This window comes from Urocitellus parryii, chromosome 1 (assembly GCF_045843805.1).
Source record: "Urocitellus parryii isolate mUroPar1 chromosome 1, mUroPar1.hap1, whole genome shotgun sequence".
In the NCBI taxonomy this organism is placed as follows: domain Eukaryota; kingdom Metazoa; phylum Chordata; class Mammalia; order Rodentia; family Sciuridae; genus Urocitellus; species Urocitellus parryii.
Window position 1 is genome coordinate 161547231 of NC_135531.1, and position 23686 is coordinate 161570916.

The window sequence follows — 23686 nt, forward strand, 5'->3', positions numbered from 1 at the left end:
AGAAGGCAGGTTAGAAGGTCTTAAATGCCACACCAGAAGGACAAACTTCACTTTTGACAGTTTTTGATCAGGAATAGGACACAATCATAACTTCAGGGGGATTCATCTGGTGGTTCACAGCTGTATCTGTGTGTGGAATTATGAACCACTGTGGGAATTGTCATCTATTGATGTAAATTGGTAGGGTAAAAAACCATTTGGTCAGGCCCTCATCATTCCAGGCCTGCATTCTATGTCTTGGTTTTCAGCTTTGCTATTGTCAGACCTATTCTTATCCCATGCTGTGATAGGCACCAAATACTCACAGAGCATCTGTGAGTAGGGACCCTGCATTCATGATTCATGCTTCAGTAAGACAAAGGGTTTTCCTTTAACTATGGAGCAACCTTCCACAGGCTACTTTAGACAACTATAGCAACGTTGCAGGGAAGCGTGTTACAATTAACCCCTAGCGAAGAGTGGAGAGAGAATTTCAATATAAGTTTAAGGAAATGGCAATTTTAAGGGTCTATGAATATGTGGAATTAAAGTAGAGAAGATGTAAAGAGTTTCCTGGCCAAGTGTAAGAGGTGTCAGTGCACACTGATTTAAGAGTCTCAGGATCAGAGCTCTAAATGTCTAACAAGACGGATGATTCTAAGTGATCTCTAAAGGAAAATCAGTGAAGAAGGATCTTGAGGGGATCAACAGTCCCCGGAAAGGGGTCAGCCAGGCTGAAACACTATACATTTCCCGCCACACTAATAGTATCTGCCAGAGGAAGAAGACCAAGAATCTACGTTTGGCGAGGGCGCTCTGTCCGCAAGCTCATGGAGAGGCGGTTGTCAAGAATAACAGGGTGCCCAAGCTTCTAGCAGTGCGACCCTGGGCGGGTCTACGTCAAGCAAAATCGAGTCTGGCCTCACAGTAATAAGTCGCTAAACTACTACTGGAAAGGTTTGGAGAGGGGGCCCTCCGAGATCTGGTTCGCGTCGGGCAGTGGCCGTGCCGGGCTCAGCACGCAAGGTTACTCCAACCGCTGGCCCGGAGCGCACCAGCCTCAAGACTGGGCTCACCCAACGCGGCCCGGGGAGTGGCGGGGGCGCGCGGTGCTCGGCGCCCTTTACTCCAATTGGCCGGGATGAGGCTCAAGGGCGGGCAGGCGGGCAGGGGAGGAGGCAGGGATTCGCTGCGCCGGTCCAGGGGCGGAGCTACGGGCGGGGCCAGGCACCTCCTCGGCTTCCCGCAGGGCCCGCCCCTCCCCAGGGTTCCTGCGCCGCCGTGGAGCTGGGCGGGCAGAGGTGTACCCCCCAGGCTCCCCAGCAACCTGCGACACCGGCCGCCGGGGAGAGCGGGCCTGCAACGTGACCTCCGCTCCGAGGCGCCTCCGGCTGCCCGCTCGGCGGCCGCGCTCCCCGCCCCGGTCTCGGAGTCCGGGAAGCGGGTCGGCAGACTTGCCGAGTGGGAGCCGCGCGGCGTCCGAGGAGCCAGCCGCGACCGGTGAGGGGCCGGGGGCCGGGAGGGCGAGGGTGGCGGGGACGGCGGTCCCCTACAGTTGCCGGCTTCTCCCCTCCGCCGCCACTCGCGTCTGCCCGGGCCGAAGCGCCCCTCGGCAACGCGTGACGTTCAGGCGCAGCGGAGCGGCGATTGGTCCGCGCCCCGCCGCGTGCGGCCAGCTCCGCCCAGGCCAGCCTTCCGCGCGTCCTCGCCGCCCTGCCCCTGTGACCTTCGCGTTGGAGGCCCCACGTCGCCGGCCCTGCGGAGCCTCGCTGGATTAAAGGGGCAGTGACGCCGCCGGGCGCGGAACTCGCCTCCCCCTTCCCTCCGCGTGCGGAACGCCGGGGCGGGGCGGGGGCTGGGACGGGCCCCGCGGTGGGAAGGCTCCCAGCCATCTGCCCAGCAACTCCCCGCGCGCCTACTGGGGCGCCCCGATAGGCTGCGGGGGCCCACGGAGGCGACCTGTTCAGGTGCCACTTTCCTCATTCCGTGAACAGTCCTTCCAGCTCCCATTAAGTACCAAGCACCGAGGCTGAAGGCGAAGCCGGCCTCCCTGCTTTACTCGGGAGCCCCGGTGCGCGGCCGCGCGGGCCACGCTGCTCCAACCACGTGGGGAAGGAGGGGTGTGCGGCCAGGGCTTCCGCGGGGCAGAGGTCCGCCGTGTTGGGGCCTCTCCAGAGAAAGGCAGTCCAAGGAGACCAGGCCCTCAACTCGAGTCAGCTGCAGTTCTCAAACTTAGACACTTTTCCTCCCCGAGGAAACTGTTTTCCCAGGCAGGAGGGTGACACCCTGAGTTCTCTGTTCAAGGTCACACAATTAATAATGGAAGAACAGGAGTTAGGACATGTGCCTCTCTGGTTCCTTTAAACAATTTGCATTCCCAACTCCATAGTATTTAGGGTTATGGAGAATAGGATAACTATAGAAAAAAGCTGGCTCCTCCAGAAACCTAACATTTGTGAGAACTGAATCCTAGCCACAGACTGAAGAAAAATTTTATCAGGACGGACTGCTTTTTCCGAAAGCAAAAGAAAGGTGATACAAAAAGAGAAAGGGAGGCTGACCTTAACGGTCATGGTCATCGTCATTGATGCTTTTATTAGGCAACGGAAGGGCACAATTTTTCAAAGGGAAAATAGCAAGGGGCAACAAGAAAGAACTGAGTTTTATAGGGTTTAGCAGAGCTGGGTCATCACTGGTGGACTCCTTTAGGGTGGGGCAGGAAGGCTGTAGGGGAACAGTTGTAGATAAGGGAAGTTTTCTGGGGGCCATCGTTCTCCTTTCTCTCTGGTGTCTGTTTTCCATATCCTTCAATCTTATAGAAGATTATATTGCTTAGTGGTGTTGTAGATGTCTTAGTTTGTGTGTAATTCACCCGGATACTCACAACAAAATGGCCCAAGAACATATTTCTCAGGACTTACTCCTGTCAGGAAGCCATCTCTTCATTTTTAAAAAAGCATTGAATGCCAGATGTGTACACCTTGATAGACCCAGTGAGTATGTTGAAGACCTAACAGTCTTTCTGATCCTAGTTCTGGGATGCCTTGGCCACTCTGGGCCCATGGCAGAGGGACAGAATAAACTACAGTGTATACTCTCTCAGACCTGCCTATATACCCACCTTCTTCGCACTTCCAAGTTGTCAACAAAATCTTTGTAAAACCAGAACTTCTGAAAGAATGTATTTGGCTCATTATCAGACATGGGTACTTGGGTGGAATGGAGCTGTCATTCTTCTTTCCACCAGCTCTTAAGCATATCTCCAAGTGGAAGGAATGTCTTCTCTGGAAGCCTTGGGCCTTGCTGCTGTTGGAGGAGAAAAAAGGAAGGCGGAGGGCCATTCTGTTGCCTGAATTCCACTCGCCATCCTCACCTCCCAGAATAGGGCTGGAATCTTTCCAAGGTAGATGGGAATGACTGCCCTGTTACTTTGGCTAATTCAAAATAGAGCTGAGTGGTGGGGTTGGAGAATAAGAGGGTCACCTTTTCTATGGCTAGTTACTGAGAAGAGGCCTGAATGAAGCAGGCAAGGATTTTCTCAGTGGCAGGAACTGCACCTCCTGGAAGGGCCCCAAATCAGGCTCCTCAGGCTGAAATAAGCCTTTGCACTACAACCACCCAGAGTAAGGAGTGAATGATTTACATCTGATTTCCAGGTAGTTTAGGGATGTCACAGAAACCTGGAAATGGCATCTCTCAGCTTCCTAAGGGAGTTAGATCCAGCAGAAGGCACCTCTCCTGGATGCAGCTCCCCCTTTCTGACTTCCCACACACCAGGTCCTGTCTCCTTTTGTACACTGTTCCATTTCCTAGACCAGGGTTCTAAGGTAAATGCTGTGCACATAGACCGAACCCCAGGGCCAGCATCTTACCCCCTACTCACCTGTCCACCATACTTCCCACTGAACCACACAGTCAGGTATGTTGCCACTGCTCAGTGAGCAGTTACAGGTCAGCTGGGCCCTCTAAGATCCTGTGGGGGCTGCTTCAGGGAAAGTGAGAGACCTCTCTTGTCTTCAGACCTACGTGCGTCTGCTGGATGACTCTGGGACAGGCCCATAAGGGAACCCCAGATCAGAAGAGGATAATGGGTAACGGCTACCTCAAAGACTACTGGCAGGATGAAAAGGGGTCACATCCACAAATATGTAGCGGTGGGAGAAAGTTTTGAGTGGTCACAACCCCAAGGCCCAACCAGTTCTACATGAGCATTACAGACATCCACTTCCCAAAAGAGCAGGTGGGTTTCTCTGGAGTGGGTGGCCAGTTGCTAGAGCCTTGGAAAAGGCTCCTGCGTGGTTTTGGTGGCATGAAGTCAGGTGGACACAACCTTACAATCAGAGCACTCCAGAGACCTTGAGGTGGGCTACCTTTGGTAAGATGTTACAGGATTTGGAAAGGTTATATAGACAAGTGCTATCCAATAGAAATGAAAAATAACTTGTATTTGTAATTTAAATTTTTTAAAAATAGGTGAAATTTTAATAGAATGCTTTATTTAACATATATAAAATATAAAAATATTTTCCACGTGATCAACATTAAGTATTATTAATGAGATATTTTGTAATATTTTTTCATACTGTCTTTGAAATGCGGAGTTCATCTAACCCTTTGGACTCAGTTTCAAGTGCTCAGGGGCCACGTATAGCTCTTGGCTGCTGGAATAGATGGTACAGTTCTCAAGAGTTCCCCCAGTTTCACTTCTTGCATCTTCTCTAGCAGTGTGACTGGCAGGTCTACGTCAAGCAAAATCTTATGTATCGAGTCTGGCCTCACTGTAATAAGTCACAAAACTACTACTGGAAGGGTTTGGAGAGGGGATCCTCGAGACCAGGTTTGCGCCAGTCACTGGCCACTCTGGCCACAGCACACAATGAGTTTTGCAAACTTTGTAATGGATAGAGATGGCAAGATGATCATTTGCTTCTTGTCAGTTGTAACTTTCCTGGGTCTCTGTTCCCACCCAAGAAGTGCTGGTGTTGCAAAACAGAGTACCAGGAAAGAGGATTCTTTTTGTGCTGACTGAAGGACATGGCTCAGAGGAAAAGACTCTCTAGTAGATTGTTAATTAGTGTCCTAATTGCTGATTAATTCTTATTTTTTTTTTTTGGCGGGGGGTGCTCAGGGGCATTTGACCACTGAGCCATATCCCCAGCCCTATATTGTGTTTTATTTAGAGACATGATCTTACTGAGTTGCTTAGCACCTCACTTTTGCTGAGGCTGGCTTTGAACTCGCTATCCTCCTGTCTCAGCCTCCCAAGCTGCCGGGATTACAGGCATGCGCCACCATGACCGGCCTAAATGGAGGATTAATTCTAATGCCCTTGAAATGTAATTTCTGATCAATTAGTTAGGGCACGAAATACCTGTCTATTAAGACAAAAATAAATAAATGATATATGAAACTTAGAAGTTTATCTTAAATCTACCATGAATGTTAATTTTTCTATTAGCTTATCTTACTTCTTAGTACCTATTTTCATTAGTTATATGTATTAAATGCATGAAACACTGAAATATTGTCAGTATTCAACAGTTAGGAATTCACAGACCACAGTCACCCCCTTGCCTTTTCCCAAGCTTCCCTGTACTTCATCTTTTTTCCAAAGTAAAAGAATTTGGCAGCATAGCAACTTTAAAACTTACGCATACCCAGGGGGTCATAGTGAGAGTGGTCTACTGCTTGTTCTTTTTGGACACAATGGTACTTTATATTTTTCTTCCAGGTTTCTGCCCCATGCACAGGTCCCTTTGTTTTTGTGATGAGCACCAGCATGGGGTGAGGTTTGGAAGAGAGACCTGAAGGCCCACTCTGGTACCGGAGCACCAAACCTGCATTCTACAGTAGAACCTCTCATATCCCACGTCAGTGACAAGAGGAAACGGTATTTTTGTTTAGCCACTATTTAGGTGTGTGTTTGTGTTGGTGCATTTGCCTTTTGTTGGACATGTGTCCTGGAAGCAATAGCCTTAGAGAGTGTGGGCTCCAAAACTATGGGCTGGGAGTGCCATGCCTCCTGGAGACCCCCAGGGAGGCAGGCCACTCACCAGGCCATGGGCATTGCCCTCTTTGGCATTTGGGTCCAGCCACTGGGTCTCTAGGAATTTCACTCCCATGCAGGCAAGCATTCTTTTGAACTGATGTTCAGTGAGTCAGCAGCCTGGTTGACTGGGTGAAACCTGGGTGACTAGTTGATAAAACCTGGGTGACTGGGTTGAAAGGTTCCCCTGGAGGATCCTTTCATTCTGCTCATTGATCTGCAGTGGTGCTCAAACCCTGCTTTCAGATTTTGTTTAAAAATCGTTGTTTTTTTACTAAGATGGCTTGGATTTCTTGGCCAAAACCAAAACCAAAATAAAACATGGAGTGGTGTCACAGATGAAACAAGAATGGAAATTGGTCACTGAGTGGTTCAAGATTCATTCTTCCTAGTTTTTTATATTTGAAAATATCCATTAAAAATATCTTCCCTAGGCCAGGTGCAGTGGTACACGCCTGTAATTATAGCAGCTTGGGAGGCTGAGGCAGGAGGATCACAAGTTCAAAGCCAGCCTCAGCAATTTAGCAAGGCCCTAAGCAAACTTAGAGATATGCTGTCTTTTTTTTTTTTTTTTAAAGAGAGAGTGAGAGAGGAGGGAGAAAGAGAGAGAGAGAGAGAGAATTTTTAATATTTATTTTTTAGTTCTCAGCGGACACAACATCTTTGTTGGTATGTGGTGCTGAGGATCGAACCCGGGCCGCACGCGTGCCAGGCGAGCGCGCTACCGCTTGAGCCACATCCCCAGCCCCAAGAGATATGCTGTCTTAAAAAATAAAAAAGGTTGGGGGATGTGGCTCAGTGGTTAAGCACCCTGGGCTCAGTCCCTGGTACCAAAAAAAAGCTAAACTAAGGGTCATACATAATCTTCAGTGTTCCCACTCATTGGGCTGGTGATAGACTCATGGACCAGATGAGGAGGTGAAGCCACATTTACACTCTTAGCTGGAGGGTTTGTGAAGTTGTGTGCATTTAAAAAAAAGGCTGATCCTGCTTAGAGAGATGCCAGAGAACCTGTTAGGAATACTATTGGAGATTTCTCACTCTGCATGTTCTCAGATCCCTAGGGTTGCAGCAGTAAGGAAAGTGTGTAGAGTGTTGACAAACTTGTATAGCTGAGAATTAGAAAGAGGTCCCGTTCTTTCCCCCAGCCTTGCGTGAAAATGTGGAATGCACTTCTTGGATAACACCACTAACTTGAAATAACTGTTTTGTGAATTTTCTATTCTTCCTTTTTGCCTCTCTCCTTGATCCTGACTTGCTTTCTCAACTGGGGCATGTACTAAGTAGTTGTTTATAGGTGATGTCCAAAGCTAAGGAACAATTTTGGGGGGTTTCTCAGATACCTTCGCTTGCCCAGGCTGAGCCCCTTCCATAACATCAGATGTGTGCCCTTTGCCAGGCTATTGCTGCTTCTGTGGCATGCCCTTGTGCTTTAGTATGTGGCCTCTTTGTCCTTCCAGGCTTGAGTAGTTCACTGTCCATGCTCAGGAAGTGGTGGCGGAGGACTCCTTGAAATGGTCTGGCTTGGGTTCTCAATACTCCATCCTTCCTTGTCATTGCCTAATGCTTCCCTAGGCGGGACACCCCGCCTGCCAGTGAACAGGCTAGGCTTTCCCATTTCTTCCCTCTCCAGAGGTGTTGAGGGTGCCGAGTTTCCGCACTGAACTAAACTCCCCTTTGAATCCACACCTTTCTGCTCTCCAGGACAGATGTGATCCATCTCTCCTCCCTTCCAGGTAGCACAAGAACACTCCCTTCATATTGATGGGATCCCCGGGATAAGACAACCTGTCACAGGAAGCGTTCACGTTAACCTCTCCCTTCCGACAGCGGGGTTTGGCAGCTCTGCTGGACTCACATGACTTTCTCCCCGCAGAGTTTAGCAGCAGGGTGAAGCTGGCCTCAACTTGCCCCTGGAATAGAAGCAGCGCCTACAGGTGACATTAAGACCTCTAGAAGACACAGTTTTGAGGCCTCCCCCTCTTCCCCCTTAGGAAAACCAAAACTTACCTTTGGAGCAAGGAGCGCGTTTTCCTGCAGGCCGCCCCTCAACATGTTGGCGGCTTCAGGCACTGTGGCAGTGGGCAGACCCTACGCATGCAGCGAATGTGGAAAGAGCTTCCGCTACAGCACAGTGCTGCTGCGCCATGAGCGTGCCCATGGTGGTGACACCTGTTTCCGCTGCCTGGAGTGTGGCGAGCGCTGCGCACAGGCTGCCGATCTGCGTGCTCATAGGCGGACCCACGCAGGCCAGACGCTCTACATTTGCAGCGAGTGTGGCCAGAGCTTCCGCCACAGCAGCCGACTCGACCTGCACCTGGGTGCCCACCGTAGGCGCAGCCGCGCCTACCCATGCCGCCTGTGCGGTGGCAGCTTCCCTCACCTACCTGCGCTGTTGCTGCATCGCAGCCGCAGACACCCGCCCGAACAGCCTTGCCGCTGCCCACTGTGTGCACGTGCTTTCCGGCAGAGCGCGCTGCGTTTCCACCAGGCGCGGGCGCACCCAGCTGGCAACCCCACTGTCCCCACCCCTGGCGCGCTCCACCACTGTACACAGTGCCCTCGGGCCTTCCGCAGCAGTGCAGGGCTGCGCAGTCATGCACGCGTCCACACTGTCTCCAGCCCTGGAGCCCACATGCCCCCACAACCCCGTCCCACGGACGTGCACCAGTGCACTGTATGCGGCAAGACTTTCGGCAAGAGTTCCACGCTAACACGCCACCTCCAGACGCACTCAGGTGAGAAGCCTTTCAAGTGCCCAGAGTGTGGCAAGGGCTTCCTGGAGAGCGCCACGTTAGTGCGCCACCAGCGTACACACACGGGCGAGAAGCCCTATGCTTGCAGTGACTGTGGACGCTGCTTCAGCGAGAGTTCCACGCTCCTACGCCACCGGCGCAGCCACCGTGGCGAGCGGCCACACGCGTGCACCACTTGTGGTAAGGGCTTTGGGCAGCGATATGACCTGGTGGTACATCAGCGCATCCACACCGGGGAGAGGCCTTTCCCATGTCCCGAGTGTGGCCGCGGCTTCAGCGACCGTTCAGACCTCACCAAACACCGCCGTACGCACACTGGGGAAAAGCCATATGGCTGCGAGCTGTGTGGCAAGCGATTCACATGCGTGTCCAATCTCAACGTGCACCTGCGCAATCACGCAGGCCATAAGCCACACACGTGCCCTGAGTGTGGCAAGGCCTTCAGTGTCGCCTCCAAGCTTGCGCTGCACCGAAAGACACACCTGGGCGAGCGGCCAGCGAAATGTGCTGAGTGTGGCAAATGCTTTAGCCACAGCCGGTCACTGTCACAGCATCAGCGGGCCCATACACGTGCCCGTGCTGCTGTCCATGAGGCTGCAGGAGGCAGGGACCTGGTCCTTATGGGGCCAACTGGACAGGAAAAGCCAGGGGTCTTATGTCCCCGCTGAGGGTGACTTGCTGGGAGGTTTCTTAAAGGGGCCTGGGCTAGCACCCCTACAGTGCCAAGGGACAAAGGAGGATTCACAGGTTTGGCCTTTTGCACTTCTGTTGGTGGCCCTTTGTTTACCAGGATTGCCTTACCTCTGCACTGACTTCCCCAGAGGCTCTTTCCCCATCCTCAGTCCTTGAATCTCCCAACCTCTCTCCAGGTATGGGGGAAGGCATCAGGACAGCCCTCACCCAGTGCGCAAGGGGTCCCAGAGTTGTGTCCTATTGCTGGCCTGTGTTCTGGTATTTTTCCTGTTTTCCCTCTTGTGTGCTGTCTTGTCCCCTCTCCTTATGCCAGTGTGCATTTCCTCGGCCTCTTTCCCCAATACTTTTGCTGCTGTGCCTCTCTAGGTAAAGTCACAGATTTGGCTAGTTGCATCTTGCCAGCTCTGTGGTCTTCTTGCCAGGTAGTTGCACCTGTTAGACTGCTTTCTCCCTCTGCCTGAAAGACGGAGATAGGAGCCCAGTTCATTGAACAGCATCTCCATGCCAGGAGCTGCTTGCTCCCTGGGAATGGTAGCCCACCCAGATGAGACCAGGCAGGACCCTCAGCATGACTACCTTCTGTCCCCTGAGCAAATTTGGGTTCCTATTAGGACGATATTTTCCGGCCAGGTGGGGGACATTTTACTCTGGCATGTGGGACAAGACCATGTGGGTTCACAAAGCCAAGTACTGCCAAGTGGAGTATCAGAATATTATTCCCAAATCAAATTTGGAACCATGGGGAAACAGGTTCACAGACAGGTGGAAGCAGGACGAAGACTCCTGGAATTGTGACTTTTTGCTATGGCTGGTGAAATAAAAGAGTTGTTTGGGTTTTGGATGCCAAGAGTCCCTTTGTCAAATCTGAGGTTGCTGTCTTCCCAGACTTTGGGAGTATACAAGAGCCAGGTCCTTCTGTAGTTCCAAGGTCTCACCCCTTTCCAAGGACCTAGGTGATGTGCCTCATCCTGGTCTAGCTAGTCCCACCACTCTGTGGGGACCCTCTCTCCATACTGTTACAGTCTCTTCTCTTCAAGGATGAGAGTAGGTTCATACTCCCCAGGAAAGACTACCAAAGTGCCTAGTGAATCTGGAAATCAGGGTGGGAGCAAGTGAGAGCCTGCAGAGAGAGACACGGGCCTGTACCTGTCCTGCATGCTGGCACACTCTCACATCCAGCTATCAAAGAAATCCAGCATTCCTACATCTCAGGTACTAAAATGTGCTCTGCCCAAAGTGCTCATGTAAAATACTCGTTTATTCTTTCCTTCAGGAAGACTAAAGTAGCCTGGCTCTTTAGGGCCCGTGCCTCCACCTGCACTCCCTGTGGCCTAGTTTCTGGGAGCAGATATCTGCAGTTATCCTCCGGGCTTTTAGTCCTGTGTAGTCCCTGGGGACTGGCTCTCTGAAGCCAGCTGAGGGGGAAAGGTCACTGCTGATGGAGCACCAGAGCCTTCAGCGGACCCCAGAGGTTCAGGAGCAGAGCCGCGGCAACAGGGCTCCAGCGGGCCTGGTGGTTCCTGTGGGGCTGGGCGCAGAGCTGGGTGACTTTTGCTGCAGTGAGCAGCCACACTGTCTGGCCTCTCAAAGCGCTTGCCGCAGAACTCACAGGGAAAGCGCCAAGCTGCTGCTGTCTCTGCATGCTTGCGCCGGTGCCAGTTCAGGGAGGCCTTCTGGCGACAGGTGAACCCACAGATCTCACACCTGCAGCCAGGGACAGAGGAGGGAAGGGGTAAGCCTTGACTTAGGTCTGCCTTGACTCCCCCAGGGCTTCCTGCTGGGCCCCGCCCGGGACCCTCAGCACTCAGGCACTCACTGCAGGGGCTTCTCTCCAGTGTGGATGCGTCTGTGAATGACGAGGTTGCTGCTGGTGCGGAAAGACCGGGCGCAGAATTCACAGATATAGTCCCGGGTGTCTGTGGGCACACAAGGCACACTCCAGCATCTGTCCCCAGGCCCACGGCCCCTCCATGGCCCACCCTGCCCATTATCCCCCACAGAATGCAGCAGTTCTAGGGGTCAGTCCTGGTTTTGTTCTAAGGAGGTGCCCAAATCATGGAGCCTGTCTGGACTTCCTTTACATGGAGAGGTGGGACGACTGAGTGGGGAGGGGCACAGAATGGAACATCCAGCTGGAAGGCTCCGTCACTGTCACACCCCTCTCCACCCAAACCCTGATCTCCCTGTGGAGTTGCAGCGACCTCATCATGGGCCCTGGAGCTGGGTCTTTGCCAGAGGAATGGAGAGTTGTGTCCCTGTGGACAGGAACACCAGGCAGTAGCCACAGTATACCTGGAGTCAGGGGCAGGAAGTAGGACTACAGTTCAAGCCCCAGGGATACTTCCTGGCATCTGGAATCATCTCCCCATGCAGGCCTGCAGACCACAGCTCCAGCCCTGCGGAACACCTAGACTGCTGGCAGTGACTGTCCTCTCCTTCCAGAGTCTGCTCCCTGCTAGTTCCAGCCACACCTGCCTGTTGCCCATGGTTATTGCATCTCCAGCAGCTCACACGGACTGCTGTGGTTCTCTCATACCACCACGCCTCAGGCCTGCAGGGAAAGTGCTGGGCCTGCTTCTCCTGGTACCCACAGACCTCTTCCCTCTATCCTCTACAGACCTGCAGACTCCTCCCTTGTCACTCCCGTCCATCCACACAGCTCTGACTCCAGCCCTCTCTCCAGGGTCACTGACCTTACCACCTGTCTTCCTCAGGTCACACTCCAGCACTATGCAGCCTCAGAACTCACAACTTCAAGCATCCTGGCTCCAGCCAGGGCCTCCTACCGTGTGCTGCTATGATAATCTCCTGACATCCAGGCCTCTGGTCCATTGGCCCCACTACCTTGTCACTGTCCCCCTCCCCTTAGCTCCGTTTTCATGGCCATCTTAGGTGTCTTTCACTGATACCACCAGTCTGCCCACTCCTCACTCCCACCCAACACAGGACAGACAAACTGGACCTGCTCTAGGCCTGTACATGTGTAGGGGCATTGTCCTTCCTATGGCCTCTTCATCTACAGCTGCAGCTTCAGGGGCTCACCACCCATCTGCAGTCCCCTGGCGTGTCCACTCTCCCACTCTCTAGAATCCAGAGGACACTCTGCCCATCCACTCGCCTCCAACACCTGGGCTCTCCACCCTTGCTCAGCACTGCTCCTGTTTTCCAAGCCACCAAGAAGGAAGAAACCAGCAGAGTGGACCCCACCCTCTGCCCACTGGGCCATCAGCTGACCTGCATGCCAACCCTTGACCACAGCCCTCAAGACCCATCTCACTCGGGCCCACTGGCAGGTGTCAGCAAGGCCTGCTCTGTGGGCTTACTCCCACCTCTGCCCTGAGCCCACAGGCCCATAGGTCTAGATCCTTTCCCCATGTTTGCAGCAAACCCCAAGCTCTCCAGATGACTGCACTGCTCCCACAGCTGCCTCCACCCACGGGCTGACGCCCAGCTCAACCCCTCCTGCCAGAACACTTTCCTGCGGTCAAGGACAGCTTCCCATGGCCACAGCTGGCAACCCTCCTCCCTGGGGCACTCGCTGTCCCACACCCCTCAGATCCTACCTTTGCTTTCCCCTGCGCCCACCTGGCAGGCCCAGGACAGGTGTGCCACGCTCAAGCCCACTCTCCCAACTTCTCTGTGGGACCCTCCTCCACCTCTTCCAAGGCCACCCATAAGACAGGGTGCCAGGTGCACCATGCTCAGGGCCCCTCTCCCACCTCTCTGTGGGGACCCTCCTCTGGGGCTCCCAACACTCAAGACAGATTGGCCTGATGTGTCTGCTATGACTTCGCATCTCCTGGGCTGTACTTTCCTTCACAGGACACTTCTCCCTTAAAGTGGGGAAACTACTCCACCTTCTGCCTGTTGCTCTTCTCTGAGCCACCCCTGACTCCTGCTGCCTGTCCCACCCGAGGCCGTTTCGTCCTGCCCCAGCAGCCTTCTGGCCATCGCGCACACACCAGCCTCCAGCCACTTGCTCACCAACTGCCACGGCCGGTCCAGGCCACCATCACCATCTGCCCATCTCCATAGTTGCCTGGCAGCTAAGCACTATGCTCTACGCATCCGTGGTCCTCCTACTTTCCACACAGCACTGTGACCTGGCCTTGGTCTCGTCTCACTGGAGGCAGGAGCCACATTGTCCTGTGGTGGTCTCTAAGGCCACCACTCCTGTGAGCTTTCTCCCTAACCTCCTGGCCTCCTCCCTCCCAGAGAGCACCACAGGTGAGACCATATGGCCTCCCGCATGCTCGGTCCTAGGACTAAGGGGGGTCTCCACGCTCTCTTCACTCAGGGCTTGCTCAGGCTTCACTTCCTACCGCAGCAAGCCTCCTCGCTGCCCTAGTGTCGCTGCCCTAGCATCACTTCTCGTCATTCTTCATCACTAAATGGGTGCTTGTGGGCAGAGGGCTTCCTGCTGTGCACTGCCGTACCCAGCCCCGGGCACAGTCCAAGCAGACCAGGGCTAAATTCACAGGGATGCAGGGCGACCCTAGAGCCACTCTCAGAGGGAAGAGCAGGTTCACAGAGGGAGAGGGTGTCCCCAGGGGGAGGGGAGGCCCCAGAGGGAGAAGATGAAGGACACCGGGAGAAGGTGAAAGTGTGGGGCAGGTGAAGATAGAGGCCCAGGGGGAGGTGAAGACCACAGGGGAAGGGGAAGGACACAAGGGGCAGGAAAGGACACAGAGGGAAGAGAAGGGACACTGTGGGGAGCGCCAGAGACAGACGAAGTGGATCCCAGCACTCACCACTGTGCAGCTTCACATGCTCCTTCAGGTGCTTCTTAAAGTTGAAGGACTTCCCACAGGCGGGCTCCGGGCAGCAGAAGGACTTCTGGTGAATGTGCTGGTACTTCTTGTGGTGCTGAGGAGGAAAGGGTGGCAGGGGAGGAGGGCCAGGAGGATGACTGCCTTCCTCAGGGAGACGGACCGAGCTGAGGGGCAGGCAGGCACCTCTGCCACCTCCCGCACTACAGCCCTGTCACGGCCTGGTCATGCCACCTGTCCTCGCCTGCACCAGGAGCAGCGCCACATCCATCCCACACCGACCACTCTGCTGTGCCCCACCCTATCCTGACATGGACTCCCACTTGGTCAGCTCCTCAGCGTGATGCCCCACAGTGGCCGTGTACAAAGCACTGCTGAGTGCTACTCCTGCCCACCCACCACGGACTCACTGTTGGAGGGGAGAGTGGTCTAGGTGAATGTGGCTGTCCTCTTCCATGTCAGTACTAATGGACAACACACCCTCGACCACCTGACAGCTCAGCCACTGATGCACACTAATGTCACACGAATATGTGGTTCCCTTCTAACCTGCTTAGAAACACACACACCACAGCCTCCCGGTGGAGAGTACTGTTAGGGGTAAGGGGTCCTCTCTGACCCTCCCTCTGGCAGTGCTGGGGACCAAACCCAGGACCTGACACATGCCAGGCAAGCATTTGCCACAGGGCTACACCCCATGCCCAGGAGATGGACTCTCAGATCTCTATGCCCCCATGAGGAGTACTTCCTGTCATCCAAGCTAACTCCCACTCTAGCTGTCCCTTGCACCACCATCCTGTTTACCCACAGTTCAACCTCTAGAGCAGCCTCAGCCTCCCACACAGCCAGCTCAGGTGTCTGCCCCTGCCAGGGCTCAGCTCAGCTACTGGCACTCAGGCACCCCCATGACTCCCATGTGGCCTCCTGTAGAGACATTCTTCGGTCCCTCCCACTCACACCATGCTCAGGACCCACTCTGCCATAGGCTCTGGCCAACTGTGGGTCCTGGTCCTCCCCCTACTGTTCCTCAAACTTCCTGGGCAGAGAGGCTGGGGACAGGACCCCTGCCCAGTCCTTCTGGTCTACCCATGCAGGCCAGCAGGGGTGTGGAGACAGCCCCAGCACCACCTCACTCTAGCAGAGAAGCCTTGGCAATGCTGAACCTCTCAGGGAGCCTCGGTTTCCCGAATTGCAAAGTGGCAGTAATATCACCACCTACTCCACAGCAAGTCTGTGAGGATCAAGACCTCACATGTCAAGCACCTAGAACTGCACCAGCACCTACTGACGAACAGGCACTGTGTAGTCCTCTGAGGACCCACAAAGCAAGCAGGAGTGGGCAGGAGCTGTGTGCCCCATGGCTCGGTTTTCCACATCTACTGGTTATCTATCTCATTTAAAGGTTAATGTAGGAAACTGCCTGTTCACAACAACCTTCCTCCTCCTGGCTTCCAATTCCCCCTACACCTAGACTTCTTTTATTTTCCTTCCACTCCCTCCCTTTCTTTTTGGCAGTGCTGGGGATAAAACCCAAGGGCTTGCATGCCCCTGACCACACCCTGAAGTCCTCCTCAGCCCCAGCACACACGGGGCCTCAACTGGGTCCCTCACATTCAGATACTGCCGGTTGGAGAAGATCCTTCCACAGCCAGGGAAATCACAAGACATCAGCTCTCTTTTGGCAGCTTTCCTAGGAAAGGAAAGGGGGAGCAGAATGACACCCGCCTGCTCTCCTCCACTCCCCTCCTCTTGACCCTGTCCAGAGCACCATTTCCTCCAAGTCCTACCTAATTCTTTTGGGCCCAATCTGTGCAGTGTCCTCATCCCAGTCCGGTGTCAGGGCAGATGAGGCCTGGCTTGTAGGGCTAAGGGCAGCAAAGAGGGAGTGGAGGACCTTGAGGGAGGGCCAGTCACAGGGTACCCTTGCCCTCTCTGTTGGCTGTCATGTTACCTGGCCAGTGGCTCTGTCTGCTGGGCCACTGGAGGGGTCCCACTGAGTTCCAGCTGCACCCCAGCCTCTGATGGCAGAGGGTCTCTGGCACCCTCAGTGTGTGTGGATGAGGGTGGAGTAGCAACAGGAACAGGAAGAGCTGCAGGGGGTGGTGCTGTTTCTCCCTCCTTGGGTGTGGGGGTGACAGGGGAAAGGGGTGGTCTGGTGTCATCTGGCTCACTGCTGAAGGGAGATGAAGAGAAGGGCATTACCTTTCTGGGCACTCAGCCAGCCCTGACAACCCTAACCCTAAACTGAAAATCTCAAACTTGGAATAACCCTGTTCCTCCCCAGGCTCTCCATTCATACCTGCCTTCAGCCCACAGTCTCCCCTGGAGCCCATCTTCCAGTTCCTCTGCCTTTGCCAAGGCTCACCTGCCCTCCCCGGCAGCAAGCCCACCCCTCGAGTCTGCACCTTGTGCCTCTTGTGCTCCACCCAGCACCTCCCTCCATCCCAACTTGCTCATCTGGGGAGGAGCTGTAGGTCCATGGGCTGGCATCGCTGAGCATCTCCTCTTCATCCTCCTCACTGTCTTCCTCTTCCTCTCCTGAGGGCAGGAAGGCCTCTGGTGGGGGTCCCGCCCCCCTGCAGGCCAAGGAAAGCAAGCCTGAGGTCCTGCTCCCACACACCACCATCTGTGCAGGCCCGTCCTGTTCCTCCTCCCTCCCATCCTCACCTGGGCACCCTGGCTTCTTGCGTCCTCTCATGCGCAGACTCCAAACCTGTTGACACAGGCAGGGTCAAAGGAGGGAACACAGGGCTCAAAGAATGAGGACAGATGTGGGGAGGCCCTCTAGGAAGGGGGCAGGGCCAAGAGCCTACTGGAGTGGGAAGATGCATTTTGGTTCAGAAGTTCTATTCACATAGACCATAAATAAATAAATAAATAAATAAATAAATAAATAAATAAATAAATACAGTAAGCAAGCAAGCAAGCAAGAAGCACACAGTGAGAACCTTCTTTCCAGTACTGTCCCCTAGTCACCTGGCTCTCCCCAAGGCAGCCAGTTTCCTATGTGTCCTTCCAGAGACATTTTATACAATTACATACATAGATTTATTGTTTTATTTATTTATCTATTTATTTATTTATTTACAGTACTGGTGATTGAATCCAGTGGCCCTCAACCACTGAACTATATCCCCAGCCCTTAGCTTCAATTTCTTTTGAGATAAGATCTCACTAAGTTGCCAATGTTAGCCTTGAACTTGGCATCTTCCTGCCTCAGCCTCCCCAGTCACTGGGATTACAGGTGTGCACCACTGTGCCTGCCCTTTTTACCCTTATTTTTTTTTATTTTCCACTAATGACAACACACCATATCTAACAATGTATGTGAGGACTATTTCCTTGTTGCCATAAAAGGATTGTTTTTAGAAACAAGGTTCTGAGCCAAATGTGGCAGTGCCCACCAGTAGCACCAACTGCTGGGAAGGTGAGGCAGGAGGGTTGCAAGTTCAAGGCCAGTTCTGGGAATGTAGCTTAGCCACCATCTGTGGAGGCCCATCCTATCCCAGAGGACCCCTGGATTCAATCCCCACTACTAAAAGAAAAATAAAGGAAGGAAAGAAGAAAAGAAACAAGATTGTCTCAGAGACCTGAAAGCCTTTTTCCTTCATATTTTCCACAACTCTTTTTTTCTTTCTATGGTACTAGGGATGGCACCTAGGATCTCACCCATTCCACAGCCTCTTTCCCCTGGCCTACCTGCAGGCTCCTGCCCACTCCTGGCCTCGGGGCTCCAGCTCCTTGGGCTAGTCCGTGGCAGAGAGGTCTGCTTGGGCACCTCTGGAGGTGTAGGGCTCAAGGAAGGTTCCCAGGAGAAGGTGTGGCCGGCTGAGCACTCCCACACCAGCCCCCCATCTTGGCCCCCAGGTCCCCGAAGACCAGGCACTAAGCTGCATTCCCGACTGTGGACATGGGACAAGAGCACCAGATACTGCAGACCCTTGGGGGGCAAAGGCTCTGGACCTGGAGGGGTTGGGGGAGCAGTCAGGTTGGGCTAGGAGGCCCCTCCTCTCACCCAGAAAACCACATTTAGACAATGCTCTCCCCAGAAGCCCCAGTGCAGTTTTTCATCCTTCAGAGCGCAGACCCTGAGGCCCTGAGACATTGCTCCCCATCCCAGAGGTGCCCAAAAGACTAACTCCCCAACTCCATCCCCCTTCCCACTTCATTCAGGGCTTCCAGCCAACTGTCTCTGGGTACCATTGTCTTCTGGGTCCCACCAATCCCTTTGCTCCTGTCCCCTCTGGCTCCTCCTCTGCCATCCTCTACCTACCTGCACAGAGGACACAGCCAGAAGTGTACCTGCCGAGGGAGAAGCTGCAGGTCAGATCAGAGCCTGGGTGACCATCACCCTCAGCCCTGGGCCACACACTTAAGGGGCCAGGCCTAATGACCCCTCTTCGCTGGGGCCACGGAGGTTGGAAGGACCCTGGGAGGCCACAAATCACTCAGGTCATACTGCTAAAGTGAGAAACCTGAAGGTGGAAAGGAGCAGCTGCTGCACCTGACCCCCGAGGGGACAAGAGGCTTGCTGCCTGAGGCCCGCCCCGACCCCTCCCGACACCCCCACCCCCAGCCCCCGCGTCCCTGACCGGTCCAGCAGGAACTTGGCGAGCTGCGAGTGCAGGGAGAAGCCCAGCCGCTCCTTGAGGAGGCACCATTGCTCCATGTGGCCGCCCAGGCGGATGCGGCACTTGCTGCGGCGCGCGTCCAGCTGCCTCCGCTTCTCCCGCCGCAGGCAGGACGCGTCCGCTGCTGGGGAAGCCATGGGACCCGGGCCTGGAGGGGAAGGGGATGCTCCTTGCCGGCGGGTCCTGGGGGCAGAGCCCCCTGCTCCACCGCCCTCTGGCTCATCTGTCCTCATCGGGGCCTCGGGCAGAACTCAACTATTTCAACAGCAGCAGCCGCCACTGGAGCCGAACCGCCGTGCACAAGAGGGTGTGCGCGCGGGGCGCTGTGGGGGGCGTCGCCGGGTGCAGGTCAGGGCCAAGATGAAAGTCAGGACAATAGCCCGCGCCCTCCGGCCCACTCAGGTGTCAGCTGCGGGAAGGGGCGGGAGACTTGAAGGGGAGACTTCAGCTGAGGCGGGGGCGCGGGCACTTCACCGGCCTTGCGGCTTTCCGGGGGGCAGAGATGGTGTTCTGGCGTGCAACTGGGCGCTCTTCTCGGCCACGTCGGGGGTGGGCCGCACGGTGCCCCCACCCCGCCTCGGGCCGCCGCACTCGACGCTCACGGAGCGAGGGACTGGCCAACCCCGCTGGCAGCTCCAGGAGGCCAGGGCCCCGCCGCTGCCCTCCCGCATGGGTCTTACCTGTGCGCCCCCACCCGCCCTCACGACTGCGCCTGCGCCCTGGCCTCGCGCGCAGGCCGGGAGCGAGGCGGGAACACCGGGGCCCACCTCGCGCGCGCCCCGCCGTTTCTCTTTTAAGAAACCGTCCCCTCCGCGTCTGCTTCGCCCGGAACTGCGGCCGGTCCCGGGAGGGGCGGGGGTGCAGGAGGGAGGCCGCGATGCGCCTGCGCACTGGGCGCCCGCGCGCCCCCTGCCGGCAGCGGTGATCCTACGCGAGCAGCGCACTGTGGTGAGCTGCCTGGGTGGCGAGTGGCTGCTTGGGACCGCCAGAGGCTTTGGGGAACGAGGGGTGGCCAGGATCAAGCCCTCCTCTGCACAGACCCTGGCCCTCCGATCAGGACAGACACGTGACCTCTCTAGCCTCTTTGCCTTCTTAGCACCCTCGAGTTCCCTTCTCAGTTGCCACCAGCGAGAAAAACACGTGCTGCAGAAGACTAGCGCCTCCTCTGGACCACGAGGCCCCGCCAGGCACAGCCTCTAACCTCTGGTAGCTTCAGAATTCTTCCGAAGAGTTGCCTAGATGATCTGCAGGCTCATTCTCTGTTCATTCTCCTCAAATGGCTCTGCTGGAGCTGTTCTCTCCAAGCCCTGCAATGGCTCCTCTCAAGATTGTTTGATGGCCATGTAGCTAAATGCAGTGGTCAGTTTGGCCTGCCTCTCAGCCCTAGACCGAAGCCACTATCATGGGTAGATCTCTCTCCTCCTCTTCCCAATGGATGCCTTCACGCTTTCCCAAGCTCTGTGATTTCACCTGATCCCGGGTTTCCTTCCTCCTCCTGTAGCAGTGGTCCACTTTATACTTGAATATAACCCTTGCTGCTCTGCCACTGCAACTTATTTTTAAAATGAATATATTTCTTTCTCTTCCTCTCCCTGCTCCTCCCTAATCTTAGAGGAAATCTTTCTAATCCATTTTATTGATTGATTAATTGATTTATTGGTACCGGGAATTGAACTCAGGGGCACTCAACCACTGAGCTACATCCCCAGCCCTATTTTGTATTTAGAGACAGAGTCTCACTGAGTTGCTTGATGCCTCACCTTTGCTGAGGCTGGTTTTGAACTCACAAAACTCCTGCCTCAGCCTCCCCAGATGCTGGGATTACAGGTCTGCACCACCGTGCATCCCACATGCTAGGCAAGCACTCTGCTACTGACCTACATCCCCAGCCCTTCTTCCCCACTTTAGGAAGATTTGTCGGTCCTTGAGCACACACCCACCATAGGAAGGAAGTAATACAGACTTTGGGGATAGAACCAGAAGATCTCAGAAATAACTGTCTCCCAAATTAACAAGTGAATTACAACTCCAAGAGAGAAAATGTGGAATGCAGCCTTTGAATTACCTCTGTAAAACCCTCCTGGTTCCTGCTGATGGGCAGAATCACAGCCTTTGGGATTGGAGTCCCCTGTGCTTCTCCTTTGCTAGAAAAGGAGAAGCCTTCATTATTGGATTGGCACTGGGGAGAAGGACTGAGTTTCGGCAACACTCATTGGCCTCCTCCTTCCCCTTGTTGGACCCTTCTCTTCCATCTTCTGTGGGACCAAGTATCTCTTCTCCACATGTTTTTTTTGGGGGGAGGGGTGGGAGCAGGGGAGTGATCTCATTAGGTCCCCTAGCTTTAAGTACACTGATGGCATCCAGATTGATATTCCAGCCCAACCTTCTTTCAAACCCAGACTTGAAAGTCTTTCTAACTGCCTGCTTGGTTTTCCATGGTTAATTCAGTTCATTCAGGTAAAGAATTGAGGACAGTGCTTGGTTCAAAGATAGCCTGAACATATGCTAGCGTATATTTTCTCTATGAAAGATAATGCTTAAAACAGCCCATTCCCCTCTCCCTTATCAGTTCTCAGTAAATGGTGCCATCATCTATGTAATTGCTCAAAACTAAAACCTGGGAATCAGGCTTGAGTGTATCTTCTGGGACATCTGACCATAAATCAATAAGATGTGTGTGTGTGTGGGGGGGGGGTTGTCCCAGGACCACATGCCTGTAAGGGCTCTAGGAGAGAATTCATTCCTTTTCTCTTCCAGCTGCTGGTCATGGCCAGCATTCCCTGGCTTTTGGCAATGTCACTTTAATCTCTGTATCTGTGATCATATTGCTTTTCTCTTCTACATCAAATCTCCCTCTGTTTCTCTCACAAGGAAGCTTGCAGGTGCATTTAAAGTGCAACAAGTGATCTCCCATCTCACTGTTCTCAAATAATTACATCCAAAGTGTTTGCTGCAAGGTGATCTTCCTGGATTCCAGTCATTAAGGCTTGAAGGTTCTTCCTGCGACTAGTTCTTAACGTACCAGACCACCATCATCACTCTCATGGTCTATGCCCACACCTTTCCCATGAATCTACCTTCTACTTTGACATTACTCTCACAATGCAGATGAAGTGAAGGCAAATCTCTTCCTTAAAACCTCTAGTTATCTCTAGTGTGATCCAAAGTCCTTACCGTGGCCTTAGGTCCTAGGAGATCTGACCCCTGGCTGCTTCTCAGGAATCTTCCTCTAAATTCCTGAACATTATGCTCTCTGACCTGGCCACTTCCACTTGCTCACTCTTTCTGATGTGTGTTGACCATGCTGGAGGGAGCTTCTTTTTTCCTGGGGCACTTCCTCCTAGCTCTTCAGGTGGGTGCTTTCTTTTCACCATGTATATCTTGGCTATAAGATTACCCACTCAGATAGCTCCTTCCCTCTGTCAGTTTCTACCCCACTGTGCCCTATTCTCTTGCTCTGACCACACTCATTGTTGTATGAAATCATTTTAGGGACTTGTTTGTGTATGTGTGTGGGGGGGGGAAGATTGTTTGTTTTTTGGTATATGATGATTGTTGGCTACCCTAGCCTTCTTCTGCAAAGGCTAAGCATCCCAAGTGTCATGGAGTTCAAACACGAACCACCCTTAGGAAGAACCCAGTATGTCCTGTCCATGTTCCTATTCATTTTTGGTCTTGATGATTCAATATACTTGTTGAGTAGCATAAGGTAGGAAGGAAGATCAGCTACTATGTTCCAGATACTTTACTCACTAATAAGGGTAAAACCTATGTTTATATGTAAAGCAGGAGTCTTCCAGGCACCATGGTGCATGCCTGTAATCCCAGGTTGAGGCAGGAGACTGAGGCAGGAGGATTGGAAGTTCAAGGGCAGACTGTGTGACAGGAAAATCCTGCCTTAAAATATAAAAAAGGACTGAGGATGTAGCTCAGTGGCAGGTGCTTGCCTAGAATGCCTGAGGCCTTGGGTTCACTGGAATTCAGGTCCTCACACTGCACTGAGGTCACTGAAGGAAGAGAAATATTTACTGAGAAACCACCTCTCCTTCCCCAACCCCAAGAAGTTAGTGCTCTTCTGCAGGACTTAAAAAGGTGGGAGCTGGTGGCTGATTTTGAGATAATTATTCATTCCTTACTTCAATGATTGAAAATTTAGAGAGGTCGACAGAAAAAGATATCTTTAAAATTCTAGTTCCTCTGTACAACTACAAATAGGTCCCATAATTCTTGGTTACTCTTAGACAATAAAAAAAAATATTTTACTACTTTGAAACCCAAGAACATTCTTGGTTCTTTGGGTTTGATACTGTTCAAAACAACTCTAAACTTCTTCCAGAGTCAAATGCTCTCAAGAGATCAATCCTCTTTTTCTCTCCACCTCCCTTCAATTTCTCACATCATGGAAACAAGGAATGAACAATTGTCTCAAAGGTAGCCCCAACTCTCACCTTTCTAAGTACCATGGAAGAGTACTTTCAGGGGATGGGAAGAAGAGGCAGTTTCTCTGTAAATATTTCTCTTTCTCAATGACTTCAGTGAAATGTGAGGACCTGAGTTCTATTTTAGTGTCCCATTACAAAGGCTAAGATTGAACTTGAGCTATTTGTAGCTCTGCTGCTGTTTGGCTATGGTTTACAGCCCACTGAAACTGCCAGTTCTTTTTCACATATAAAGTTCCTAATCTCCCCATCACAAACTCTCATAACTAGGGGGTCTGTGTGGAGAACATTCATCTCCATAACATTTATGTTTTCCTGGACTTTACATGTTACCCCATGGTTGTAGCCAGATCTAATAATAATGCTGTATCAT

The 23686-nt window shown here is 53.3% G+C and overlaps 2 protein-coding genes across 16 annotated transcripts; one reads left to right on the plus strand and one right to left on the minus strand.

The window, feature by feature from the left end:
- The first annotated feature begins 921 nt into the window (after window positions 1-921).
- Znf672 (zinc finger protein 672) lies at window positions 922-10316 on the plus strand. Of its 11 annotated transcripts, none has more exons than XM_026380466.2 (5): window positions 922-936; window positions 3227-3382; window positions 4000-4219; window positions 5711-5869; window positions 7762-10316. In XM_026380466.2, the coding sequence occupies exon 5, from the start codon at window positions 8079-8081 to the stop codon at window positions 9447-9449; it is 1371 nt and encodes a 456-aa protein (XP_026236251.1). In that variant the 5' UTR covers window positions 922-936; window positions 3227-3382; window positions 4000-4219; window positions 5711-5869; window positions 7762-8078; the 3' UTR covers window positions 9450-10316. The 11 variants fall into 11 exon arrangements, with proteins under 11 accessions (XP_026236251.1, XP_026236250.1, XP_026236256.1 ...); XM_026380465.2 differs by lacking the exon at window positions 922-936 and adding an exon at window positions 1238-1479 and having other exon boundaries at window positions 5711-5894; XM_026380471.2 differs by lacking the exon at window positions 922-936 and adding an exon at window positions 1238-1479 and having other exon boundaries at window positions 5711-5894; window positions 7902-10316.
- Window positions 10317-10396: 80 nt separating this feature from the next.
- On the minus strand, window positions 10397-19722 carry Znf692 (zinc finger protein 692). Of its 5 annotated transcripts, none has more exons than XM_026380458.2 (12): window positions 19642-19722; window positions 18836-19283; window positions 18517-18545; window positions 17943-18206; window positions 16911-16956; window positions 16697-16819; window positions 16195-16416; window positions 16031-16108; window positions 15855-15933; window positions 14226-14340; window positions 11291-11390; window positions 10397-11178 (listed from the first exon to the last, which is right to left on the minus strand). In XM_026380458.2, exons 2-12 carry the CDS (start codon window positions 19105-19107, stop codon window positions 10848-10850), a joined length of 1659 nt encoding a protein of 552 aa, XP_026236243.2. In that variant the 5' UTR covers window positions 19108-19283; window positions 19642-19722; the 3' UTR covers window positions 10397-10847. The 5 variants fall into 5 exon arrangements, with proteins under 5 accessions (XP_026236243.2, XP_026236245.2, XP_026236244.2 ...); XM_026380460.2 differs by having other exon boundaries at window positions 18836-19022; window positions 19131-19697; XM_026380459.2 differs by having other exon boundaries at window positions 16195-16413; window positions 18836-19697.
- Window positions 19723-23686: the final 3964 nt, after the last annotated feature.

Coding starts and splice junctions, on each gene's coding strand:
- Znf692 (XM_026380458.2), bottom strand. CDS start 19,107: ATGAGGACAGATGAGCCAGAGGGCGGTGGAGCAGGGGGCTCTGCCCCC. Junction 16,109..16,194: donor CAGACAGAGCCACTGGCCAG/GTAACATGACAG, acceptor TGCTGCCCTTAG/CCCTACAAGCCAGGCCTCAT. Junction 11,179..11,290: donor ACTGGAGAGAAGCCCCTGCA/GTGAGTGCCTGA, acceptor CCCTGGCTGCAG/GTGTGAGATCTGTGGGTTCA.
- Znf672 (XM_026380466.2), top strand. CDS start 8,079: ATGTTGGCGGCTTCAGGCACTGTGGCAGTGGGCAGACCCTACGCATGC.